The sequence below is a fragment of the Mus pahari genome, chromosome X (genome assembly GCF_900095145.1).
Source record: "Mus pahari chromosome X, PAHARI_EIJ_v1.1, whole genome shotgun sequence".
Lineage (NCBI taxonomy): Eukaryota > Metazoa > Chordata > Mammalia > Rodentia > Muridae > Mus > Mus pahari.
The window spans coordinates 86,448,966-86,473,779 of record NC_034613.1 but is presented as its reverse complement, the minus strand read 5'-3'; the positions used below and the strand labels follow the sequence as shown (position 1 = coordinate 86,473,779).

General features: G+C 45.6%; 2 protein-coding genes across 4 annotated transcripts in view; one reads left to right on the top strand and one right to left on the bottom strand.

The window, feature by feature from the left end:
• Window positions 1–14,420, top strand: part of Awat2 (acyl-CoA wax alcohol acyltransferase 2) — a 42,365-nt gene extending 27,945 nt beyond the window's left edge. Inside the window, exons 1-7 of one of the 2 annotated variants that reach the window (XM_021188406.1) lie at window positions 4,018–4,147; window positions 11,110–11,220; window positions 11,562–11,632; window positions 11,855–12,059; window positions 12,282–12,456; window positions 13,299–13,498; window positions 13,698–14,420. In XM_021188406.1, the coding sequence (XP_021044065.1) occupies window positions 4,063–4,147; window positions 11,110–11,220; window positions 11,562–11,632; window positions 11,855–12,059; window positions 12,282–12,456; window positions 13,299–13,498; window positions 13,698–13,852 (1,002 nt within the window). In that variant the 5' untranslated portion in view covers window positions 4,018–4,062 and the 3' untranslated portion in view covers window positions 13,853–14,420. Of the gene's footprint in view, window positions 1–4,017; window positions 4,148–11,109; window positions 11,221–11,561; window positions 11,633–11,854; window positions 12,060–12,281; window positions 12,457–13,298; window positions 13,499–13,697 lie in introns of those variants that run through there. The other variant, XM_021188407.1, reaches the window with a different exon arrangement.
• Window positions 14,421–15,921: 1,501 nt separating this feature from the next.
• The window catches only part of Eda (ectodysplasin A), a 365,333-nt gene continuing 356,440 nt past the window's right edge, over window positions 15,922–24,814 (bottom strand). Inside the window, exons 6-8 of one of the 2 annotated variants that reach the window (XM_021187376.1) lie at window positions 24,110–24,161; window positions 21,550–21,680; window positions 15,922–19,776 (exon numbers count right to left, since the gene is read on the bottom strand). In XM_021187376.1, coding sequence (XP_021043035.1) covers window positions 19,525–19,776; window positions 21,550–21,680; window positions 24,110–24,161 — 435 coding nt within the window. In that variant the 3' untranslated portion in view covers window positions 15,922–19,524. The remainder of the gene's footprint in view (window positions 19,777–21,549; window positions 21,681–24,109; window positions 24,162–24,814) is intronic. The other variant, XM_021187377.2, reaches the window with a different exon arrangement.

Here is a 24,814-nt window from a genome sequence, read left to right as displayed (position 1 = left end):
CCTGTGCCTGTGCCTGTGTCTGTGTCTGTGTCTGTGTCTGTGTCTGTGTCTGTGTCTGTGTCTGTGTCTGTGTCTGTGTCTGTGTCTGTCTGTCTCTCTCCCTTGTGAGACAGAGTCTCTCTGTGTAGCCTTGGCTGTTCTGGAACTTGCTATGTAGATCAGGCTAGCCCACAACTCAGAAATCCACTCCCTCTGCTTCCCAAGTGCTGTGATTAAAGGCGTGCGCCACCACATCCAGCTTGGTGCTCTGTTTCACGATGGTGTGTTGAGTCCAGAATCTTCTATTTAGCATTCCCTTTACTTCTTTGCTACAGTTGCCTCTGGAACAAGTCTCTGGAAACCCAGAGTTGAAAGTACATACTTCCCAAACCAGCAGCTTCCTTTACTACTCGTCAGAGGACCTGTTTGTCATGGGTCCCTCTCACTAACGGTGTCCTTGTAGAAAGGCCTTCTTCCTGCCCACTGAGACAAAGTTGGAATCTTGGACATCACAGTGACTCTTCTTTTGCACCAGCACACTAGGTCCCTAAGCCAGCCTTGTTCTTGCCTTCCTATGCCTATTCTGTCCCTCACCTATCTCAGTGTTTCCCAAATGGAAATAGTTTCAGAAAGTTACTCAAACATGCCAGTAGTAGTGGTACACATCTATAATCCTGGCACTTTGAAGGCTGAGGCATGAAGATTGTGAGTTTGAGACCAGCCTGGGATATACAATGAGACCTATCTCAAAGATGTTACCAGAACCCAAATCAATCAAGTTTCCCTGACAGCAGCCTGGATCTTAATCAGATGTGATATACTCCCACCCTGAACAATGATGTAAGTCAAATAAAGAGGTGATCTGGAGCAACAGGTCTTTCTATGCTGGCCAAGTCCCCAGAAGCCCTTAGGGGGACTTAGACCAGGAGTCGTTTACTCTGTGTACTAGTGGACCTGGTACTGCAAGTAGGCAATAAAGGGGAAGGGGATGAGCCATTTGTTAATCATAGAGGTGGCAAAGTTGTGAGAGCTACTCTTGTTCCAAAGTTGCCCATCCCTGGCATTTGAGACAAGTTACCCTTCCTGTTTAGAAGTTGACTGCACCTCTTCAGTGCCAATAATATAAAGTGTAGACTCCCTGTGTTGGGTTCCAGACTATTTTGAAGACTGGCACTGATTCCTTTTTTATCCCCCCTTTTCTCCAGCCCTTCACAGAACCAGCAATCTAGCCGGGCAGGTGGGCTGTGCTCAGCATCCTCTGTGTGCTTCCTTCAGAACTGCATGACTTAAGACCAGATGTAAGAATTGCTCTAAACCAGAGAAAGGTTCATGGCAGGCATTCAGAAGTATAACCTCCCTCTTGAGGTGTATGGACATCATAAAGGGGAAGGTGGTAAAGACCTCTGTTTTAGGAGAGACATTAGAGACATGTCTCTAAGATCTGAGCATGTCTTATCACCGCCACTATTGCTAACTTAGCTTGCAGCACCATCGTGCCCCAAAGGATGATTGAAATAGCCCTTCAAAGATCCTCTCTTTCTTTCTTACCCCTTCAAAAATATAATCCAATCTTCTTTTACTGCTCAGAACCCTTTATTAGTTCTCCATTCTGGTCAGAATGAAAAGCTAAGTCCATTCCATGTCCTACAAGGCCTTTCTCAGTGCGAGCCCTGCTGATCTCACCAACCTTATGTTTTCAGTTCCTGTCACTGATTTGTCTTCTTGATGCTCCTGGAAACCTGCCAAACACACCTTATTTCAAGGGCTAGGTGCTGACTGGTCCCTCTGCCTGGATCATTAGCTACACGACCTGCTTCCTCATCCCTTTCAAACCTGTGCTCAAGAGCTACCTTCACAGCATGGCCTTACACAACACACATTTTGAAACTACAAACCCTGCTTTTCCTACCCAAGCCCTTCTCAATCTGTGAAAACTCAGTGGCCTGCATCTTTCCTTCTCTGCTCTAAGTTATATCACCTTATATTCTAATTAGGTAGTTAATTTCAATCATTTATCTTCCCTCACCAGAATGCAAACTTCATGAGAGTATTAATTTGTTTTGGTTTATTTTCTTCCCTGAATACAGCCCAGCTGTGTAGAACAGTGCCTGGCACACACGATACCATCAATAATTATATTGTCCAAAGAAGGACTTCTCTTCATTCACAGTTTCCCAGACCTTATATTTAGCACACACATGACTGGACAGAGATGCTTTCATGCTGACATCTTCACCGCATCTTCACCACCTCTTCACAGAATCTTCATTGCATCTTCACTGTATTCACACTTGAAGATGTCACAATCTTACAGGAAGATGTAGCAAACATGTTGGCAACTACAGACATATCTACTTTTTGAACACATATACAAGCATGTAAGTGATGCAGGTGCATGTAATCTGAGAAGTCAGATTTTAAATTTAATTTATGTTTTACTATGACTTCGAAGGGACTTGTTGGAAAAAGACAAAATTCTATTATAAAAAGTTGAACCTATAGAACACTTCAAAGAAACCATGCAGACAAGATTTTGATCTATTTAATATGGCATCTACTGGTCCTTCAATACATCCCCACATAGAGACACTTTATATACATTGAAAATAAGTTGCAAACACCATATTCTTCACCCCAAGCACATCAGCATTGATAGAAGTTCAATATTTGTTATGCTTTAAGTAAAATTTACATGTGGTAAAATGCAGAAATTATAAACATATACGTGTTGCATTTAAAGAGACTATTCTTGTGGAGGCAGAGCCAGGTGGCTCTCTGTAGGTTTGAGACTGGTCTATAGAGCACACTCCAGGATAGCTCCAGGTGCTAAGCAGAGAAACCCCGAGTCGCCCCCCTCATCCAAAGGTGTCATTTTAAAAGAGCACTTTTTATTGCAGTCATTTATTGTGTTGAGATGGGGTCTGAGCGTGCCAAGGCACATGTATGGAAGTCAAAGGACAACTTAAAGGAGCCAGTTCTCTCTATCACATGGGTCCCGGGGATGAAACTCTGCTTGTCACTTGGTGGTAAGCACCTCTACCTGCTGAGCCCTCTCATCAGCCTGAGTCATTCATCGTATTTTTTTTTAAATATTTTAAAAAAGTATTTACTTATTTTTATGTTCATGAGTGTTTTGGTCACAGGTATGTTTGTGAACCATCTGAAAGCCTGGTACCCAAGAAGGTCAAAAGAGGGTGTTGACTCCTCTTGAACTAGAGTTATGTACAGTTGTGGGCTGCCATGTAGGTACTGAAAATTGAACCTTGGTCATTTATAAGACCAACAAGTGTTTCTAAACATTTCGTGAGCTCTGCACCCTGCCCCATTCACTGTATTTTAACATGTGCTTTTGATATGTGCAACTCAAAATCCTATCAAAATATTGAGAATATTACTGCCCCTCCCCCAATTTCCATCAAATTACTTCTCAGTCATTCTTAGCAGAAGCAACAAGTGTTCTGATTTGTCATGACAGACAACTTTTGCATAGTATGTACCAACATTTGTGGAACTACTCAGTAGGAATTTTGCTCAGCACCACTATCTGCCCACAGTTATACATGTGAGCAATGACCTGTGAGCAATGACCTGAAGGCTGAAGGTGTTTCTAGACCTAGCCTGTGACCTGGTCGGCCTTCCAGCTATGCCCTTACCAAGATCATCAACAGTTGGACCTACAGAGATGTAGGCACTGAGTTTCTCCTATCTGTGTCCAGGATTTCTTCCCACCCACAGCTCCCCTATTTTCAGACTGGCCTTGGCAGTTGCTCTCTTACCCTGTTTCACCCACTCACTTCTCACATCAGGGATCTATCCACTATCCAGGTGTGCAAGGGGGTGTCACAATCCCAACTCAGGCTGAACTCAAATGGGTAAAAGTGCAGGTGGGTAGGCAGCTGGAAGGAATTAGACAAGCAGAGGCGGTAGGAGGCCCTGCAGTCTTGTGGAAGGGTGGGACAAGGGGCGGAGAGTATGCAACAGTTGGAGCAGAAAGACCAGGAGAGACAAAATGGCAAACTGCAGAGCACTCAAGGCTGGACAGCCAAACAGCGTCTACCTGGAACTACCAAGATTCTGGGCACCATGTTCTGGCCCACCAAGAAGGACCTCAAGACCGCCATGGAGGTTTTTGCTCTTTTCCAGTGGGCCCTCAGTGCCTTGGTTATAGGTGAGTCTTCAAGCTACTTGGGGTAGCCAACTACATGGGTTTGCCTGGTATTGAAGGGTTTAGGGTGGTATGATGCTCAGTGATCAAACTTTGTGTTGTTCGAGGCAAACTAGAACAGTTGTTTACTCTGGCCTGTGGCCCCACCCACATGGGCAGGGTATTTGTGGTATCTGTGCATGACTACATGGATGTGCATGTGTCTGTGCAGGTGTGTGTGTGTGTGTGTGTACGCGCGCGTGCACGCGCCTTGCTTTAGATTTGCCTAGTGAGCACCACAAGGTCTACAGTGAAGTGCAGAGACCATGTTATGGAGACATGGCAAGCAAATTCACTGAAGCAAGCCAAGAGGAGGGATGTGGCTGCAACCACAGGAAATCAAGCAAAATGTGATGGGTTAATTTTATGGCAGAGGGGTCTTTGTTAACTTGCTGCCTGGAGGAATTTAACCATGTATCTACCATTTTTCAACATCTATACCATTGATCCTTCATAAAAAGTATATGTTGGCCATGGTGTTCTATATACCGGAAATAACCATCACTGCTGGAGGGGGCCTGAAAAAAGTTCTTGTTTGAACAGTAGTTGTTCATGTGAATACTGACAGGAGTCAAGGGCATGGATTTAGTGATCTTGTCAGCACTCTGGGAATGAAGAATAGAGGTAGGCCTTGGGAATATGAACCTGGTACAGTAGCACGCCAATGAATAGTACAGTAGTCATTTCTTCCCTCTACCAACAACCAGACTAAAGACACAGAGTGGGAGGGGTATAAATGGTTAGTCGCCAGAACCATTTATATTATTTTGGCCCAACTATTTTTACATGTATTCTTTCATTTTAGGTGATGCTTATCTTAAGTCATAAGGATGGCTACACATGTAATGCTAAATAACAAGCACATAGTATTAGCTAACTTATATTAGCCTCTTTCGTCTAATCACCTTATGTGGCTAATAATCTGCGTTGTATAATCAAAGAGGTGAATTCCATGCAGTAGAAATGATCGGCCAAGCTCACACAGCTAGGGAATGGAAGAGCTGGACTCTCATTGAGCTCACAAAGGCTAACATTTTGTCTGAGAGTCCCTTTCTTTGTCTTTTGCATCTGCTCCCTGCAGATTGGAAGGTTGGGTGTGGAGCTTGGTGCATACTAGACTGGCAGTCTAGCGAGACTATTTTCTTGTTCACACTAAATGCACCAAACCCGTTGGTAGGAGTCTCAGCTCACTGTGGCCTCTATTGTTCAGATTGAACAATATTGTACAGGCACAGCCAACAGTCTCCTGCAAAATGTAGCTTCAGGGGTTGCCATAGCACAGGAAGACAAGTGCACAGAGAAACTATATGTAGCCCTAGCTACTGTGGATTGAAGTGATTAAATTAGCCACAGCCTTATTTAATAAGAATCATATTATTATTACTGAGTCTAGAAGGAGGCAGGTGGGCCTTCTCCATTTGCAGAAGCTCTTGACTGAAAGATAACGAAGACCAGTTTACAATGGCCTCTCTTAAAGTAAGGGCCAAGCTCTTGGTTTGGCTTCGAGCTCAGTTGTCCTGTCATGCCTCTGGCTGCAGGCAGGGCTTCTTCAGCGGGTGAACAGGGTGCTTTGGCTTGTGTTGTAGGATTTTTAGAACTTTGAGTTTGTGGCACCTGCAAAGCTTCTCTTTAACGGATATGTATCCATGTCTGAAATGCATGAGAGCAGAAGTGTTTCAGATTTTGAATTGGGGGGGGGGGAATAGGGTGGAATATTTGCAAACACATAATGAGCCATACCAGGGTATTGCCAAGATTGAATTTCTGTCTGTGGCAATTTTTTTATGCAATATTTTTGTATATCTGTATTTTGACAGTGATATGAGGTCAAGTATTGAGTTTTCTAGTAGAAGTGTCATATCAGTGTTCAAATATTTTAAGCTGTTGGAGCATTTTGTATGTGGACTTTTTGGATTAGGGATGTTCAACCTGCATTGTTTTTCTCGTTCTTCTATCCCCAATCTTGTTACTATCCAGCTTTCCGTCACTGCAACTGTTTCCACAAGACAGCAAAGTCTCCAGGGTCAAAGAACTCAGTTTGAATTTGGGGAGAATGATTATTCATTGAAGGTTCAGGAAGTGTGAACATTTTGGCTGGCTTCTCTCCTTCACTAGTTCTCACTCAATCTTCAGCCACGCTCCTCAGACATAGCTGTTAACAGTGTGTGGTGTGGTGTGGTGTGTGTGTGTGTGTGTGTGTGTGTGTGTGTGTGTGTGTGAGAGAGAGAGAGAGAGAGAGAGAGAGAGAGAGAGAGAGAGAGCTCCTAAATGGCATACATTATATATGTGTATAACACACACACACACACACACACACACACACACACACCACATACTTATAAGCCATGGAATATACATATAACATGGGTGTTGAAAACAGTTTCTGAAGTCAAACTTCAGATGCTAGCTTTACTGTTTATTATGTGTACAACTTTTAGCAAGCTACTTGTCCTCTTTCTTTGAGAAATTGGTATATTTTCGGTATATTTGTCAGGATACTCTAGGTGACCCTCTAGTGGCTTAATTAAACAATAATCATTTCTTGTTCACACTAAATGCACCAAACCCATTGGTAGGAGTCTCAGCTCACTGTGCCCTCTATTATTCAGATTGGTGCAGGCACAGCCAATTGTCTACTGCAAAATGTAGCTTCAGGGGCTGCCATAGCACAGGAAGACAAGTGCTCAGAGAAACTATATGTAGTCCTAGCTACTGTGGATTGAAGAGATAAATAAGCCACAGCCTTAACCTGAAAATCCTCAATTAAAAATGGGGTTGAGTATCTTCTTTATGTTCACTGGCAATTAGATTGGTTTGGGGCTTTTTGTTTTGTTTGTTTTGGGTTTGGGTGTTTTTTTTCTTGGTTTGTTTGTTTGGGACTAGTCTCATGATGTAGCCTTAGTTGTCCCAGAATCACTATGTAAACCAGCTTACCTAACCTGCCTCTGCTTCCAAAGTGCTGGGTTTAAAGTTGTGTGCCACCACACCCAGATTGATCTGATTCTTGAATGACAATAGGAAGCAGCCAAGGAAGGGGTGAGCCTTGGGAAGAGTAAATGCACCACACTTGAAAAGGCCAGGGTAAATGAGAGTCAAATGGAAGCAAAGGGCTGGCAGGGATTCAGTGAGCTGGGAGCGAACCCAGAAATGCTGCTTAATATACTTTTACTGAAGGAAGGAGGGACAGGGGGTGGTGGTGGGGAGAATTAGAGGAATGGGTCCAGGGAGGTTATAGATAGCACTGAAAACTGTTGGAAGGAGTTTAGTCTTCTGCAAGGTCACTAGGAGCCACAAAAGGGTTTAACATGGACGCTGACATGAGGCTTGTGGGTTGGAGAGTCCATTGTAGCTCTCTGAAGCAAAGCAATTACAAAGAGCCAGAGGAGGTACCAGTGATACCAGGTTAGGAGGCTATTGAGAAATGGTGGCATTTGAACAAGGCTAGTCGTGCTGGGGATGGGGAGAAGAAAAAAGGTCAAGGAATCAGAGAATAAATGTAATATGGGGATAAAAAAGCCAGTGAGAAAAAAAGAAAGACACCATGAGATGTCTTTAGCTCATGCATGAGTTTGAGCAAACCCTAAAAGAAATGAGGTGTCCTTTGGATGAGACCCACACTTCTAATTATCCAAGAAATGTTCTGTGGCCCATGTCCAGAGGTTCCAACTGCTGGCCTTTGTGCTCCCCACAGTGCCCTGTCCCCCAGCGATGGTCATTTTTAAGTTTGTTGTTTTTAAAAAATACTGAAATTTACTATATGGAATTTCTAAACACTGTTGTTGTGTGATGTAATTTTAGGCATTCTCTGTTGACCTCCTAATATGGAAAATGAGAATTGAGCTCTATATGATACTGCTTGGATATTTTTATCTTTTCCTTCCAAAGTTGTATTTTCTTCTTCCTCTTTTTTCTTCCTCCCTCTCCTCCTTCCCCCCCCCTCCTCCCGCCTTTTCTTCTTTTTGGAGACAGAGTCTTTCTACATAGTCCTGGCTGTCCTAAAGCTCACAATGTAGTCCAGGCTGGCCTTCAACTCAGAGATCTGCCTGCCTCTGCCTCCCTAGTGCTGGGATTAGAGGCATGCGCCACTTCATCAGGCCCCTTCCAGAATTCTTATAGCACAATTTGGGTTAAATGTCTGACTACTAGGAAACATAGTGTACCAACATTGTATTTTCTTGTGTGATTTTTTTTTTCTTGGAACTAATAATTGACTCATTTTTTAATTAATAATTTTTAAAGAATTTTCACTTTATTGTATGCATGTTTTGCCTGTATGCATATGTACAGCATTAGAAATGGTTGTGAACCATGATGTGTAAGTACTGGGACTCCAACCTAGGAACTCTCTAAGAGCATCAAGAGCTTTTAACTGTTGGGCTATCTCTCCAGCTCCCTCATTTTTCATTTACTAGATATCCTGTACTTATTACTAATTTACGCACAAACATTTCACACACACAGTAACCTTTCAGTATCTGCAAGCACACTGGGAATTCTTTGATACCTCTCACATTTTCTTTCCTTGAGAACAGCATTGCTGGAACTCAGGGAGAATAGCATCTTCCTACTACAGTCTGGCTGTTATAACCAGAGTGCTTGAAGCAACTTGTGTGCAAATTTTAAGGTACTCACTATTGGGTTATGCAAAGAGTAGGCTGAACTTGAATGTGGCCAAGACTGGGAGTCTCTTTAAATTGGTACCCTAGGTGTCTTGCTTGCTTGTTTTCAGCCCTGTCCCTCCTTGGTTCCCTCCTTTGTTAGACCTTTATTTCCACCGTGAATTCTATGCATTCTCCCTCATTTTGATGAAGCATGTTATCTAGTAGTATTCAGGGTGAGAAAAAGGACATGGGAGACAAATTATCTGAGACTGTACATATCAGATTCTCTGTCCTCTCATTTCAACAGTAATTTTGCTGTGTCAGCTGTAGCTCATGTAAGTGCAAAAGTTCTCCAAATGTAGTAAGTTTGAACTTCCATGAATCATGACTACATTAGCCATGAGCTGTCATATTGTATTATGAGACTTTGTCTCAAAGCAGCAAGCCAACAAACTAACCAACAAACAATACGTTTGCTACATCTACTGTGATAGCTTAGTAACACAGGATTCTCCTGTAGCCTCATGGGAGTGTGGCTGACTGGAAGATGTGGCTTTTTGTTGCTGTCCGCCAAGAAACACAACAGTACCACATATTGCTAGCCCAGGAAAAGAGCAAAATACAGTTTCTGCCAGATTCCTGTTGCCTCTCCACCACCAGAAACAACAAAACATTGTTAGGTTAAACTGTTGTAAGTTGAAAATCACTTGTGCCTGAATCCGGAATCTTTTCAGTTCAAATGTTCAGCAAATAATTCTCCCGTCAACCACTGAGAAGAAGAGAAAAGATCTATCGTTCTAATTCATTTCTTGTCAGGTCAGGAATCCATCCTGGCTTCTGATGTTTTGAGCCTGGGCTTCATCCCTACCTCTTGGGATGCCTGATCCTCCAGATTCTGAGTCTTTCCTTATTTTACCAAAGAAGCAAGCCAACTTCCTGTAGGCATATCCTTTGCAGGTGGTTCGAGAGATCGACTTGCTTTTTTTCTAAGCTTGTTATTTATCTCTTCATTCACTTTACATGGGCAAAAGTTTTACCAAAATCTCTCATCTACTGTAGGCACATTTCTGATTCTTTACTTGTGGGCCTATAATCCTAAAATATTTAAATCATTTTCATGAGGCTCCAACAAGAAGTCAACACAGAATTATTCACTCTATTATAGATTTTGGTTTGTTTTTTGTAACCTCTATCTTGACCCACTTCCCCACAAAATCAGTCTTGGCTGCTTACATTGAATGTGGCACCCTATCACTCTTCAGTCATTCTTTCCTAATATAGAATTCTATTGTGCTTCAGCTGAGCACAGTCCCTTATCTTATTCTAGTCCAGCTTTTCTTTATCATTGCTCTTTGTTTTGTGTACTTCTAATCTGGTGAAGATAGGTGTTGGCTTTCTCCATCTTTTCTGGCACCTTACAGGAGTGCATCTCACCCTTCCTAATGCTGCGACCCTGTAATGCAGCTCCTCTTGTTGTGGTGACCCCCAACCATAACGTTTTCACGGCTACTTTATAACTGTCATTTTGCTCCTGTAAATATCTGTGTTTTCCAATGGTCCTAGGTGACCCCTGCGAAAGGGCCCTTGGACCCCGTAGGGTTTATGACTCACAGGCTGAGAACTACTGACTTAAAGGGTCGATGTTGAGAAGAAAATATAAGTTGGAGAAAAACTGCTCTGAGACTTCAAATGTCCAGTGGCTATGAGTGGCTTCTCCCTCACTGACCCACACTGCCTCTGAGTGACTTCTCCCCCACTGACCCCCTCTGGCTATGAGTGGCTTCTCCCCCACTGACCCCCACTGGCTATGAGTGGCTTCTCCTTCACCGACCCCCACTGGCTCTGAGTGGCTTCTCCCCCACTGATCCCCACTGGCTCTGAGTGGTTTCTCCCCCACCGACCCCCACTGGCTCTGAGTGGCTTCTCCCCCACTGACCCCCACTGGCTATGAGTGGTTTCTCCCCAACCGACCCCGACTATCTGCGGAGCCTAGCCCAGTGCTGGGGCAGGTCTGGGGGGGGGGCTTCATTGTTGTTTGAAGCTTAGCTATGAGGGACACACTTTTCTTCCAGACCAGAATCAGGTTCAGATGGTCAAGGGGGACAGCATGAGGTACATGGCCATGTGGGCCACCTGTAAGGAGGAAGAGACTGTTGAATAGGCCTAGGTCAGTGTGTGTATGTGTGTGTGTGTGTGTGTGTGTGTGTGTGTGTGTGTGTGTGTGCGTGTGTATGTGTGATCTTGAGGCGAACAGAACTCAGCAGGGGGACTTTTAATGTGAAGGACTGTTTACAATTCCTTGATTTTGGGCTGGGTTCCCTCTAGTCACCACTGTGATCCTTGTCAACCTCTACTTGGTGGTGTTCACATCATACTGGCCTGTCACCGTGTTGATGCTCACCTGGTTGGCTTTCGACTGGAAGACCCCTGAGCGAGGTAAGGGATGTACTGCCATGTATTCCCCCTGCTCCTCTCCTAATCCTGAGAGGCTCTGGCTAATTTCCAGGCAATCCTTCAGCCTGTCCCTCCCTGGGCTAGGAAAGCTGAGGCTTTTAAGGTCCTTTTAAGGTCTTGGAACTGGTGTTGGCAAGAGGAAGGTAGGGTTGGGTTGGGATAATGAAGCAGAGGCTGGGCCTATTGTAGATTGGTCTGGATATGCCTGTTCTAATTTCCATGTAGGGGAACAGGAAGCGGCAGAGAGTTAGAGGACCCCACGGTAGCTCCAAAGGAGCCCAGAAAGGGACAGCAGGGTGGACAGAAGTCTTCTGTGCTTTCAGGTGGCCGCCGGTTCACCTGTGTGAGGAAGTGGCGTCTGTGGAAACACTACAGTGACTACTTCCCACTCAAGGTAAGCCACATAGACCTAAATGGCTCACTGAGTGAGCATTTGGGTCAGAATTGGGGTACAGGGTACAGGCACATGGGGGCCCAGGAAACCAATGACTCCTGGACATGCACGCTGCCCAGCCTGAATTGCTGAAATTCACAGTCCTTTCTCTTCCAATTCTCTGGCCAAAAGAGAAGTCTTTTTCTCTGTCTCCAGCTCTCCCATCTCCACTTTCCTCTACAGATGGTGAAGACGAAAGATATTTCACCCGACCACAACTACATCCTTGTCTGCCATCCTCATGGGCTCATGGCCCATTCATGTTTTGGTCACTTTGCCACTGACACAACAGGCTTTTCCAAGACCTTTCCTGGCATCACTCCTTATATGCTCACACTAGGAGCCTTTTTCTGGGTGCCTTTCCTCAGAGAGTATGTAATGTCTACAGGTGAGTGGCTCGTAAGGGATAGGGCCACATAGAGGTTACCATAAGGAGAACCTAGAGGATGTGTGGGAGCAAGGTCAAATCCAAGATTGTCTCAGGTGCCAACCACCAGCTTCTCCAAATTCCAGGCTGGGGAAGATGCTCCTTGTAGTCATGGTAGTGGGGAGGGATAGTTTACAGGGCTCGGTGAGTAACCACTGACCTTTGGCTTCTTCTGCACACTAGGGTCCTGCTCTGTGAGTAGATCTTCCATGGACTTTTTGCTTACCCAGAAGGGCACAGGCAACATGCTTGTGGTGGTGGTTGGGGGCCTGGCTGAGTGCAGATACAGCACGCCAGGCTCTACCACCCTGTTCTTGAAGAAGCGGCAAGGCTTTGTGCGCACAGCCCTTCGACATGGGTAAGGATAGCTGCAGGGGGACCTGGGGTGGGATGGAGTGGGGAAGCCGTCCAAAAGTTCAGCCGGGAAGAATACTGGGCTTTGAGGAAGTAAGGAAGAAATATGCAAACAATTGTTATTAAATAGAGCCAACATAACAGTGTGTACATGTGTGTGCTTGTGTGTGTATATATATGTGTGTGTGTGTGTTTACTTTTTGTTTTGAGACAGGCCACTAGCCTGGAATTTACTTGGTAGAGTAGGCTGAACCAATAGGCTTTAAAGATTCACCCATCTCTACTTCCCTAGCACTTGGATTACAACCATGTTGCCATACTTGGCTTCTTCTTCTTTTTTTTTTAAATGTGGGTTCTGGTCACTAAATTCAGGCCCTCATGCCTTCATAGAAACCACTTTCCCAACTGAGCTACCTCCCAAGCTTTCTGTGTACAAATTGTATTCAATTTTGTCCGTTAAAAATAAAGTATAAAGGGGAAAGCCCACCTATGGGTTGCAGTAGAGCTGTGCAGGGGGCTGTCCTGGAGGCTTTGCATAGTCAATTTCTCTACAAAAGGACTGGGGTTGCACCTTACGGCAGAGAAAGCCAAACCTTTTACCATGTGGCCTAAGGGGGAAGAAAGCCTATGAAATGGACTTTGGGCGTTTCGAGACAAGTGCTTCAGATTTGGGCATTCCAAGGAATCACTGCGCATGCTTCCTTGTAGAAGCTGCTGCTTTGTCCCTAAAGGCAGTCTAGTCTAGGCACCATAGTTAGCTGGGTCCTTGCTATAGATGGACTGAGTTCTAGGGAGCCTGTAGGTAAACTCAGGGGATGTTGGTGTTTAGCATATCTTCTTCTGCAGGGTGTCTCTAATCCCCGCTTATGCCTTTGGAGAGGCAGACCTCTACGATCAGCACATTTTCACTCCTGGGGGCTTTATCAATCGCTTCCAGAAGTGGTTCCAGAAGATGGTACACATCTACCCCTGTGCTTTCTATGGGCGTGGCCTCACCAAGAACTCCTGGGGCCTTCTACCCTATTCTCAGCCAGTAACCACTGTTGGTGAGTGTGCCCTTCTATTAGAAGGCTTAGTTTAAGTTCTAGGATCCATTCTGTGGCTGAGCCTCAGCCCCAACTGTGGTTGGAGGCAGGGAGGCTGGGTAGGAAGTGTTGAACAAGAGGGTCAGGGTGAGCTGGGCTCCAGGCTGTGCCCAGGAGTAAGCTATTCTGACGTTTTTCCCTTTTCCATTCCCTTCGGCAGTCGGGGAACCTCTACCATTGCCCAAGATTGAGAATCCGAGCCAGGAGATTGTGGCCAAATACCACACACTCTATATTGACGCCCTACGAAAATTGTTTGATCAACATAAGACCAAATTTGGCATCTCAGAGACCCAGGAGCTGGTGATAGTTTGAAAGACATTCCCTTGACTGGATGGTGTGGAACTGATGACAACAGGCCAAAGTTACCTATGGAGCTTCACCTCTGACTTGACTGGTCCTCACTGGAGGGAGGTGGGGGTGTGCATCCATGTGATTGTTTTCTGTGCCCATCCTTTCCCACCTCCCTCTCTTTCCCATAGTTTTTGTCCTTTCCCCCTGAGACAGAGAAGATAAGACCCTAGGCAGAAGTCCACTGAAGTCACTGGACTTTCATGAAAACATTAGGAGCAAGGAAACCTGCGGGTAGAATAAACAGCCCATCTCTGGTACTGTGTGCTCTGGCTGCTCTGTTTGGAGGGCTCTAAATCCTTGTGTGTCTGCCATTGTCCTGGCTTCAAGACTCTTACAGGACTGGGTATTTCAAGAGCCAGAGACATTGGGTTCAGTCAGTAGCATATTCAAGATCTATGATGTTTAAGGGCAATCCATCACCTTTTATCTTTGTTTCTTTAGCTGTAAAATGGGACTAACAGTAGTCCTTCCCTTGCTTATCTCAAAGGTTTCTGTCAAATTTAAATGCTACTGAATGTGACTAAACATGTTAACTGGAGAGTGACACAAAATTATTCTCCTCCGGCTAGCTAATTCCTAAGAAACAATGTCCTAAGGTACATGGTGTCTCAATTTCTAAAAGAAAGTGCAGGGAAGCGTGTTGAATGGTGAAGTAATTTTATATACCTTAGTGACCCTTGTCCATACCTACCTCCCATCTCCTAAAGCTATACTAGAATGGTCACTGGTTTAGACCTAATTTCCCATTTCCCCCTCAGAAACTTGCACACACTAGTTTGGCCTCATTAACTTTGCTCTTTGATAGTCACATGGGATACCTGACCTCCAGTAACCATGAACTTGCTTTCTGAGTTTCAGAGTGGCAAGTCTCTCACACTCTTAGCCCAGTGGTTGTTGCAATCACATATTACACAATTTGGTACATAGGCCCTCTTGGATGGATGTCATCTGGTCCAATTATTTACTCGCATCAAGTTTATCAAGTTGGTTTAAGACATTCTGTGTACTTACTACAGTGTGACACTCTCCCTCTGTCCTGAATGCCTATCTCATGTGTCTGTACATGGCATGGCAAAAGGCGTGGTCTCCTGCTGCTTTCTGCCTGTGCTGTTTCTTGTGCCAGAGGTTCTACTTTCCTTGAGCTTCTTCCATAAGGTATTTATTATTATTATTATTATTATTATTATTATTATTATTATTATTATTATTATTATTATTAAGGGGTGCAGGCATCAAATCCAGGGTCTTAAACTAAAGATTTGGTCTACCACTGAGCGACATCCAAAGGTGTTCTTAAGTTTTCCAGGCTTCTTTAACTGAAATTCTCTCTCCAAAGCAGCGAGAGGAGCAACCCGAGTATCAGTATCTGAGCCATGCTTATCTGGCCATTGTGGGCTCATTCACATTACTTGAGGGTCATATTCTCCATAATTGGCCAAAGTTGCTGGGGTTGTGAGACATTCCTATAATTATTCTGAGTTGCCTATTCGTTACTGGCTGCTATTCTTCTCATCTTCCTTAGAATACCTTCCAGCAAGCAGCATAGGGTCAGGCAGTCGAGGCAGCAAGGCACAGTGGTAAGCCTACCAGGGAACAAGCCAGGCTGAGACACTTAATAGTTGAGTGGTCTTAGGGGAGCTACTTAACATCCTTGGGCATTTGTTTTGTCAGCAAATGAGTCAATTTGTATATCAATTGAGTCTAAGGTTGGATGTCTCCAAGCCGTTTTGGGGAAGGCTTGGAGTGTTGTAGATGTCACCCTCAAGTTGAAAGTAGCCCCATGCTGTGTGTTCTTGTGGCAATATGCCTTCTGGCAACACATTGAGCCCCTGAGACTTGTAGTTCTAGAAAAGCTAAAGGTGAATAGGGTGGAGGTATGTAGTTTAGTGCAAAGAGACCATGTGGGATACACGGATAGAACTTTTGGACCAGCTTCCTTCTGGTGCTCTCACCAAGGTGGGTTTCTTGGTCCCCATTTGTGGTGGCATCATTATTTATGAAGAAGCATGTGCTCAAGATAACTTCAAAGATGGTGAGGGGAGCACTTTATTTGCAAAGAATAAACCATTAATTTACACAAACTTACATCCCTGTTTATATACATTATATATATAGTTTCTATACACAGTATCTCACACAGGATGCTGATTCCCCAAAGCAGCATTGGGCCTGCTCCAAGCCATTCTCCCCTTATCCTCATCAGCTGGAAGCTTTTTGAAGAAAGAAATGACACACCTCACCCTCTCCTGGAGAGAGCCCTGAAATGAATTAAGAAAACAAATCAGGTTCTGTGGTAGGCATGGCCCAGGGAAAGCCCAGGCAAGGGTGGGACCTCAGGCAACACAAGAGAGGCCTAAAATCTGTCTGGCTCAGAGCCAGCTTAAAGCTTCCAGCCCAGAGGCAGGAGGTGCACAAATATCTTGGAGGACTATGTGTGGGGGAGGCAAGTTGTGATGGAGATTGTAGCCACACTTCCTGCCTCACCAGGCTCCTGAAGGGAGATCAACACTTCTAGCTTTGAGTCTGTGGGTGTATGAAAGAGGAGGCTCCATGGGACAGTTTGCTCTGCCTCCTCCTCCTGCTGAGTCTGGAGGTGGGGGTCTGGGTGGGCCAGTTTCCCTGTCTGGACATCAATCGCATGAGTAACAGGATGGGATGTAGGTTGGGTTGCATTCCCTCTAAAAGCCTTTCTAGGTCAAAGATTTCTCAACATCTGTTTGTATCCCCTAGAAGATGTATAAAATGCAAGCACTCACATGAGGACCAAAGCCCTTGTTTGTCTCTAGGGTCTTTAGCCTTTTCTTACTAAGCTGCAGAGATTAGGCTCGGGATGGGTATGGGGCAACTAAGGCAAATGATACATCTTCCAGGGAACCAGTAGCCAAATAACATCCAGCAGGTACAATTTTGTGCCAGTTTGGCTTTTGAAGCTCAAGCAGCTGGTAGAGGTTCCTGCTGTGCAATTTTTCTTCTAACATGTCATCTGCTTACACAAACATGTCCCCATCCCATTCTCTATGCTAACCTTGGGATAACTTCACATCACGACAATTCCAAACTGTAAATCTATATCCCTATTTTCCTATCAGTAAATGCTTCATTACTTTGCCAATGAGCACAGCACAGCAGGCCCCCCATTCTGTCCTATTTCCTTCCCCCAGCCTTCTTCATCTGGGGCTCCTTGTGAGGATTCAGAATGAAGAAAGGGTAGTGAGAAGCCCACTTCTCCTATGATCTCCATTCACAGAGCATATGATGGGGTTGGCATGTCCTGCAGGGGCACAGTTAGAAAACTTCCTCTATTTCTCCACAGCCATCTGGCTTTGGAATGGTGCTCTTAGGTGTTCCCTCCATTCTTGAGAGGGCAACCTCTCAATATCAACATGAGGAAGATGTTCTGGCAACATTAAGGCCTTTGTAATACGGCAGGAGGGGAGAAGGAGTCACACTTAACCCCAGGAAGCAAACTGGCTCCTGGAACTAGTAGCTAGGGCCAGGAATGGAAGACAGAAGACCTTGCTCCACATAGCAGCTCCTTGTGTGATGGTTGCTGCTTTTATCAGATGGGTGAAATTTCAGTCATGAAGGCTACCAGTTCTGTGGGTCCCTGAGCTCAGCTCAGGATTAGAAAACACCCAAGACTTCCTCCACAGAGCCTGTGGCAGCCAAGAGAACAGGCAGTACCATAGCATTGAGCATTGCTAGGTTTCTCCCTAGGACTCTGCAATGATGTCAGTTCTAGGTGATCACTTTTAATTTTTCTTTCTGAACCCGAATTCCACACAGTGTTCTGTGTGGTAGGTAAGACACTCGCTTGGGAGTCAGACCTCACTAAAAGCTAAGGTCTGTGACTTATGGGTAAGTTCTTAGTGAAAGCGATTTCTCTCCCAGCCATAACTATACAATGGTAACTGTGATAATTCTCTGCCCCATCTTCTTCAAAGGAAATTAAGAGGAAGCAACCTTCAAACACTAAGGAGAGGGTCTGTTAGTTCTTGCTACCACTGCTGATTGTTCAAGGCCTCCAGGGGAAGATGCATGTCTAAAATTGACCTCATTTCTGGTTGTAAGGCTGTCAGTAGTAGCACTGCATAAAGGAGCCCTGGCCTCTTGTCCTGACCTTTGAAGGACCAAGCAATGTGGCTACTGGGAAATGGAGGTACAGCTGAGAACTCAGTACCTGATATTCTTGATGAATTTCAGGGATGTATTCCCTATCTCCTCAAAATGAAATCCATTTCAGGAGCAAGAGGAACAGGCTGGACCAGGTTGATCCTTCCAGCTTTAGGCTGTGCCTAGTAGCCTGAAGCTAGGCAATTGGAAAGAAGTCTCAGGAACCTAGCATAAGACAATGCCGGAAAATTGGTGGAGGTACCTTTGGCTCTGAAGTAGGTGTGAGAGCCCTGCTCAATAGCCAGACAGATGCTCTAGGAAAGCGCCACAGAAAGACTGGGCTAGTGTACCATGGCCTGCTGGTCTTTCAGATAAGAGCTTGGGTTTCAACAGACATGGACAACATTTCCTGTCCTATCACCACTCTCTCCCCCTCCCTGGGAAAGGTAGAAAAGGTATACTGTGCTGATGCCCAAGGGAGTCTAGGGGTTGGGAATTCCAGAATCTACTGTGGCAGGCGACTGTTGGGCGCCACCTATGTTCAAACTCTAAGGGGGTTTGGAGGTTATCCAATTTAGCCATCAGTTCCCAGACCCAATTTGATTAGAATTAGATGAATAATAATTGTATTGCCTAATCAATGGAAAATTCTTTGTGCCCAAGTAATTTAAAGAGTACACCATGAAGCACCTGTCTTAAGCAGAGGTAGGCACCGTGGAGAAAGAAGATAGAATTTCTAGTCAGACTGGGGTGGGCGGTGACAGGTGGGAAGACTCCAGGGAGTTTTCTGAGAGTGGAACATAGCTGTAAACACAGTGAGACATGCATGGCCCCAATTATAGCTTCTTACATAGGCAGTCATGCGGCCATTCCTGCATGATTCCAAGGCAAAGCAAAGTTCCCAGCTCTGGAGTCCAGCAAGCTGCCACAGTATACCTCTCAGCCTGAGTGGGAAGTTTTCTTTGAGCCTCTAGTAGGTTATAGTGCAATGCAGCAAGAATGACTCTTCTGTCAAGGATATTTACTTGGCAGGTTATTGCCCAGGTCTTTGCCACAAGGACTTGCCTTCTTCTGACCTGACCCTCTCCTTAAGTTGCAACCTAATGCTAGCCCCAGCCAGGAGAGAAGAAGCCCCCCATCACCCCTAGAATCTGGAGTGCACCTTTGCTTTTTGTGGCCTATTGTCTTGGATCCTCATTTTAGTGCAACAAATGATACATCTGATGAGGGACCTAAGGGTTGAGGAGTCACCATAAACCAGTCAGCAGGGAGCCTAAGAAGGTTCTGCTTCTTGACAATCCTGGGGTTCCATCAACTGTCCTGGCAACTCAAGGTCATTCTGGGAAGTCACATAGGCCTTGTCATCCTGGAGTCACTGGGGAATAAATAGCACGGGGCATTTCTCTTTGTGGCTGCAACGCCAATATACCTCATTCCACACACAGCAGCACTTAGAGGTTCTGGGAGTCCTGGCTCCCAAACCTGGGGCAGGGGCATGGGCCAGGATGGAATGGGAGGATCTAGGAGGCAGGGGCTTCGCCCAGCCTGATGGCCCCGAAGAAGGTGGTGTGCTTGCTCATATTGATAGAGATGTCAGCGTGCACCATCTTCACGGCGATTTTCTGCCTGGCCTTGAGGAGGCACACGCCTGCAGTATAGCAAGTGTTGTAGTTGGTCTTCCCTGTCTCAATGCTGCGGGTGCACTGCAGGAAGGGCTTCTCATCCACCACCACCTCGTAGCTGGCAAAGTCAGTGAAGTTGATGTAGTAGACCTGGGTGAAAGGCAACAAGAAGGGATTGGGGGAGAGAGGAAAAAGAGGGTGGGGCCCTCCCCTGGTGAGCAGATAGAACCTCCTCAGATGAGCTGCCAGTATACCCTGTGCAGGGGCAGTGCCACCTGAAAGTGTGCCTGTTGGTTGGCAGGGAACAGCAGGGTGACAGGATCCCACTGCCCTCCCCCTACTCCATGGGTTCAGAGGGCTGAGCAAACCTTTCTTACGGACTCCCTGAGGCCGAGAGCTGCCTTATGAGCCATTTCACTGGCTCCACTCCACGACCCTGGCACGAAGCAGTGCTTCACACTCCTTGGGTGCTTAATCAATGCTCTGGACACACCAACTTCCTGTTCCCACACTAAACACAGTTTAGGAATACACGTAGAGAGCCCTGGTGCCCCAGGGAGGTCGCAGTACTGACTTGTCATTTCTCTAGGCTGTGAACAGGAGCCCCCTAAGCTCCCAGTGTACTACTCTGCTGCCCTGCAGGCCTCTCACAGACTCAGCACAGCTCGGCCCTCTCTTGCTGACCGAAGAAGCAGATCCTGAGAGATGGGGAGCTGGCGTATCCGTATCCATTGAGACACGGGATGCAAATCCTAGGCACCTAACTTCATTCTGTGGCCAGGAGGAAGTATAGCCAATAGCCTGGCCTCATGGAGACTTTCTTAGCTCACGTGGACCACTTACTCCTAATCCTCTCCTGAGTCCAGACATTTAATCTCCATCCTTCATTACCTTTCGCCAGCACATCCCACCCTCAGCTCTGATTTTTCATCACTACTACTAAATGGAATTTAGTCCACAGGATATTGGGGTTATGCCCACAGTGCCCCATAGGAATGAGGACTGTCCTTCATTTGATACCTTAAATTACTCCATAAAAGTGACTCCACAGGCTCCTTGATTGGAAGTAACATATTTAAATGGCACATCATTTCCTGGGTCAGGACCAAGCAATGAACGGATACTCTGTGTGCCAGACCAGTGCTGGTTAACCCAACTTCTCTAGTCATATTTTTTTTTCTTGAGAGCCATTTGTCAGTTGCATAGTCCTTCCGTTCATCTCCCTGCTTGCTGCCTACCTCCTGATTACCCTGACCTCAAGGCCTATGTACTTGTAGCCCTGAGGAGAGCCCCGATGGAGGCACACAATGAGGGATGGAAATGAATGGCCTCTGGCAGACCTGTTGGGGAATGGGCCCAGGGCAGGAGAAGGACAAAAGTGGAGGGGAGAAAGGTCTGGGAGAATGACAGCAAGAAGGAGGTGACAACAACAGAAACAGACAGAAACAAATAGGAGAAAGAGGAAGGAAAGACAGTCAGAAATCTTCTTGAGGTAGAGAGAAGGTTCACAGGAGCACTGTTCATTATCACGCCCAAGCTAGCAGTGTTGTGGGGAGGGGTCTTTGCAGCTCTGGAACTTAGTCTTAAAAACTTAGCGCAAGGTCAGGTCCGTCTGTGGAACCAAACAACTCAGAGGGGAAATGAGGGCCTTGGGCCCTGCAAGAGGGGATCAGACAGCAGGATGTTGGAGAGGCCTCTTTACAGTTTTTCAGTGATAAGTTTTCTAGGGGAAAAAATGAAATGGGTTTATTGGTCTTTTCCTCCCTTCAACTCCCTCCCAGTGTGAAATCCGCCACCCCTTTCCCCAGCACTGCAAGAAGTTAGCCATTGGATGGTTTTGGCTTGCTCCACAGTGCCCCTAGGTGGCCTGCACCATATCTGCACCCTGGATATAAGAAGAGTTAGGCCTAAGACCGTACTCACTTCTACCTGACTATAGATGAAGTAGGTGCCGTCCACCAGTACCTCCAGCTCCCCGCTGCGGGGATGTAGCTTAAACACCTTAGGGTTCATAGTGATGCGAGACCAGTCATTGAGCACTCCACCTGAAAGATCTCAGTATGAGAGAAGGGCAGTCACTCAGTACATGTCAAAATAATCCAGGCAACAGAAATAAATACCAAGCAGTAACCCCGCTTCCTCACCAACCCTATCTAACACCAATGACCACAAAAGTTTCAAGGGCCAAGACTTTAAAAGAACATTTTGGAAGCAGGAAGGGTGTACTGTTTGTAAAGTGGCTTCCTGGCTGGCTTGGGGACATATCAGTCTTTGTCCTTTGACCATTCCATCAATAAGGCTCTTTACCTTCTATCTGAAATTTGAGGTGGCGATGGTGAAAGAGGAGAGTAGGCACAGAACCATATTTTCTCTGTTGTTACGGTGACTGCACAGACAAAATCCCGACACTGAGTGGCAGGCTAAGTCTTAGTATTCAATTTCACTTTGCTAGCAATATCACCCGAATTCCTCTCTTGTCTCAGAGGTTCCTGTGCTTTTGTCTCTTCTTAATAGATTCTTCTCTATGGCTCCTCCACACCCACTCCTTTCTGGGAAGCCTCCGAGGGCCCCAGGAAACCACTTAATCAAACAAGAGGGTGAGCTTTACAGTGCCGGGGGAGAGCCTGCCAGGTTTCAGGAGATTGAATGTGCCTAGGAGTTGAGGTAGCCTTGGCAAAGCCCTCGTTTCATATCCTTAATTCAGCTGGGGACAGAAGTATGAGAGGATGGAGGAATATTTCTCCTCTCATCCTGCAGATAGAAAGTTGCTCCTTCCTACCATAAGAAGGGGGAAACTAAGTTCACAGAGGCATTTTCTCTCGGCCCTTTGGTCTTCACACAAAAACATTATGTTTTAAGCATCCATTCTTGGCCAGTCTCAGAAGGTCCGCCTCTCTAAGTCCTGGATCTGCCTAGTATCCTCTCCCTGTGGCCTTGCTCCTCTTGTCTGCCTGTCAGCAGACACTACTACTGGGATTTTGCCACAGGGACTGGAAATTATCTTGCTCTGTTATGGTAGTGGGGGCAATTTGAACAGCTTCTGCTATAGAATGAACTCTAGGGCCGCCACTTAGATACCCAAACAAATCTATTTTCTGTCTGACCACGTTCCTCCAGGAAGGATGGTGACCATGGCCTACCCAAGAGCCCGGGTCCCACAGTGCTTGGCCTCCCATGGGGCTGCTAGTGTTTTCCTCTTCCTCTACTCCGACTTGTACTCGGGAGGCTGTTAGGCTGGGTGTTCAAGTGACAGTCGAGGGAGCAGCCAAGCCCAACGGTGAGAGGAGCTCAGCACAGACACTTCAGGACTGACTGTGCTCTTAGAAGCTGTCCCCAAGCAGAGGTTTTGTAACCTTCATTTACTGTGTCTGCTCACAGTGCCTCCCTTCCACTCCAAGCTCTGTAAGTAGCTGCTATGTTAGCTGGCTTGCTGCTTTCCAAGACTCCTGGGGGTTCATGCATTTTAGGCTTTGGGCACCCTGGAGACTGGACATTATTTCAAAGCGCCGTTCTTTAATGAATGTTCATGTCTCTTTGGGGGAAGAAAATGAACCTAATCATTCAGTGGAGTGTACACACACATCACTGAAGCAGCATAGCACAGTGCCGAGAGCTAGAAAGATATGCTTTTGAATCTCAGCTCCTAACTACAAAATCTTGGGCTAGTTAAATTAAGTTCTCTGAGCTTTAGTTTCTGTTGCTGAAAAAAAAAACCAAAACAAAAAGGAGCATTGCAACACCTATGTCATAGGGTGGTTGTGAAGGTTAAATAAAAAGACAAACCATTTGGGAATTCTAAATTACCATGAGGCAGTATGGTTTACTTTGGTATTTCTAGTCTCTTTGGGAGACTCTGTCTCCCCATCTCATAAATGAAGGTATAAAATAAAATCAGCATTTTAAACCCTGTTAACATGTTTTTGCTTTTGATAGACATTAGTGTCTCTTGCTTCCTAGACACTAACACGTCCCCTCTCTGGGGGAGCACTCTCTCCAGCCAGTTTCTGTATAGAGCAGTCAGACAAAATAATTTATTTAATATAGTTCTAACTTCCTTAGTTTGCACTGTGAAAGTGCTTATCAAATTACACATATTTCCATGGTGATTGATATAACCATCAAAGCAGTCAAGTTGGTGGTTTCCCAAGTCCCTTTCAGATCCCACATTAGTGGATTCAAAATGTAATTTAGGGGCTGAGGATGCAGTTCAAAGGCAGTATGTTTGCTTAGCATTCACGAGGCCCTGGGTTTGCCCCCTTATACTGCAAAAAACAAAATTAAACGCAATTTGGGTGTAGCATCTGGTCTTGGTGCAAGTAGTTACTTAGGACGACCAGTAGAGGGCACGACGGAGTAGGAAATGCCCTTCTATGCCAAGGCTATTCAGGGACTAGGGAGGAGCTGGGCTGGCTGATTATTTGGAGGCTGGGAATGAGGGAAGGGAGAAACTCCTAGGAGGGAGACAGACTACTTTGATTCTTACCATTTTTGACTTGAATTGCTGACCCTTGGCCCTGCAGATGCACCACAGCTGGCTGAGAAGATGAGAAGAAGAGAGTCACTATAATGACTGCTTGCCATGTCATGCAGTCCTGTGTTTTTACTTCTGGCTTCTAGACTCTTTGTATCCCAATTCTGGTTCTCTCCCTCTGTCTTGAGTTATTAGTAGCTATATTTCTCCTAAAACACAGTAAGACTCTATAGCTCTACCACGTCTTCACTCTGTGACCTTCAGTCAAACGTGAGGCCCTAACTGTAAAGCGGGAATTATAAGAATCTCTGCTGGCCACTTTCACAGGGTGAGATCTAATAAGGTAGTGAATATAAAATTGCCTACAAAAATGTAAGGACTGTGCAACTCTGTAGATTTATCATTGTGGCCAAATAACTGTAGTGAGGCTAGTAGCTGGGAGGGGCAAAGTGAGGAGGCTAGGCAGTAGAATCTGCCAAAAGACACAGATTGGAAGACTCAAGGACTAGGAAGGAACTATAAGGCCATTAAGGGGGAAGCCCAGGCTGGCCTCAGCCTACAGCTAGTTGGCTGCTTTTCATGGACACACAAACTCTCAGCTTCAGATTCTAGGCAGTCTGAATGCCATCAGGCATCTGAGGTGGCTTGGAAGTCAGAGGCCTAGGTAATATGTATATATATATATATATATATATATATATATATATATATATATAT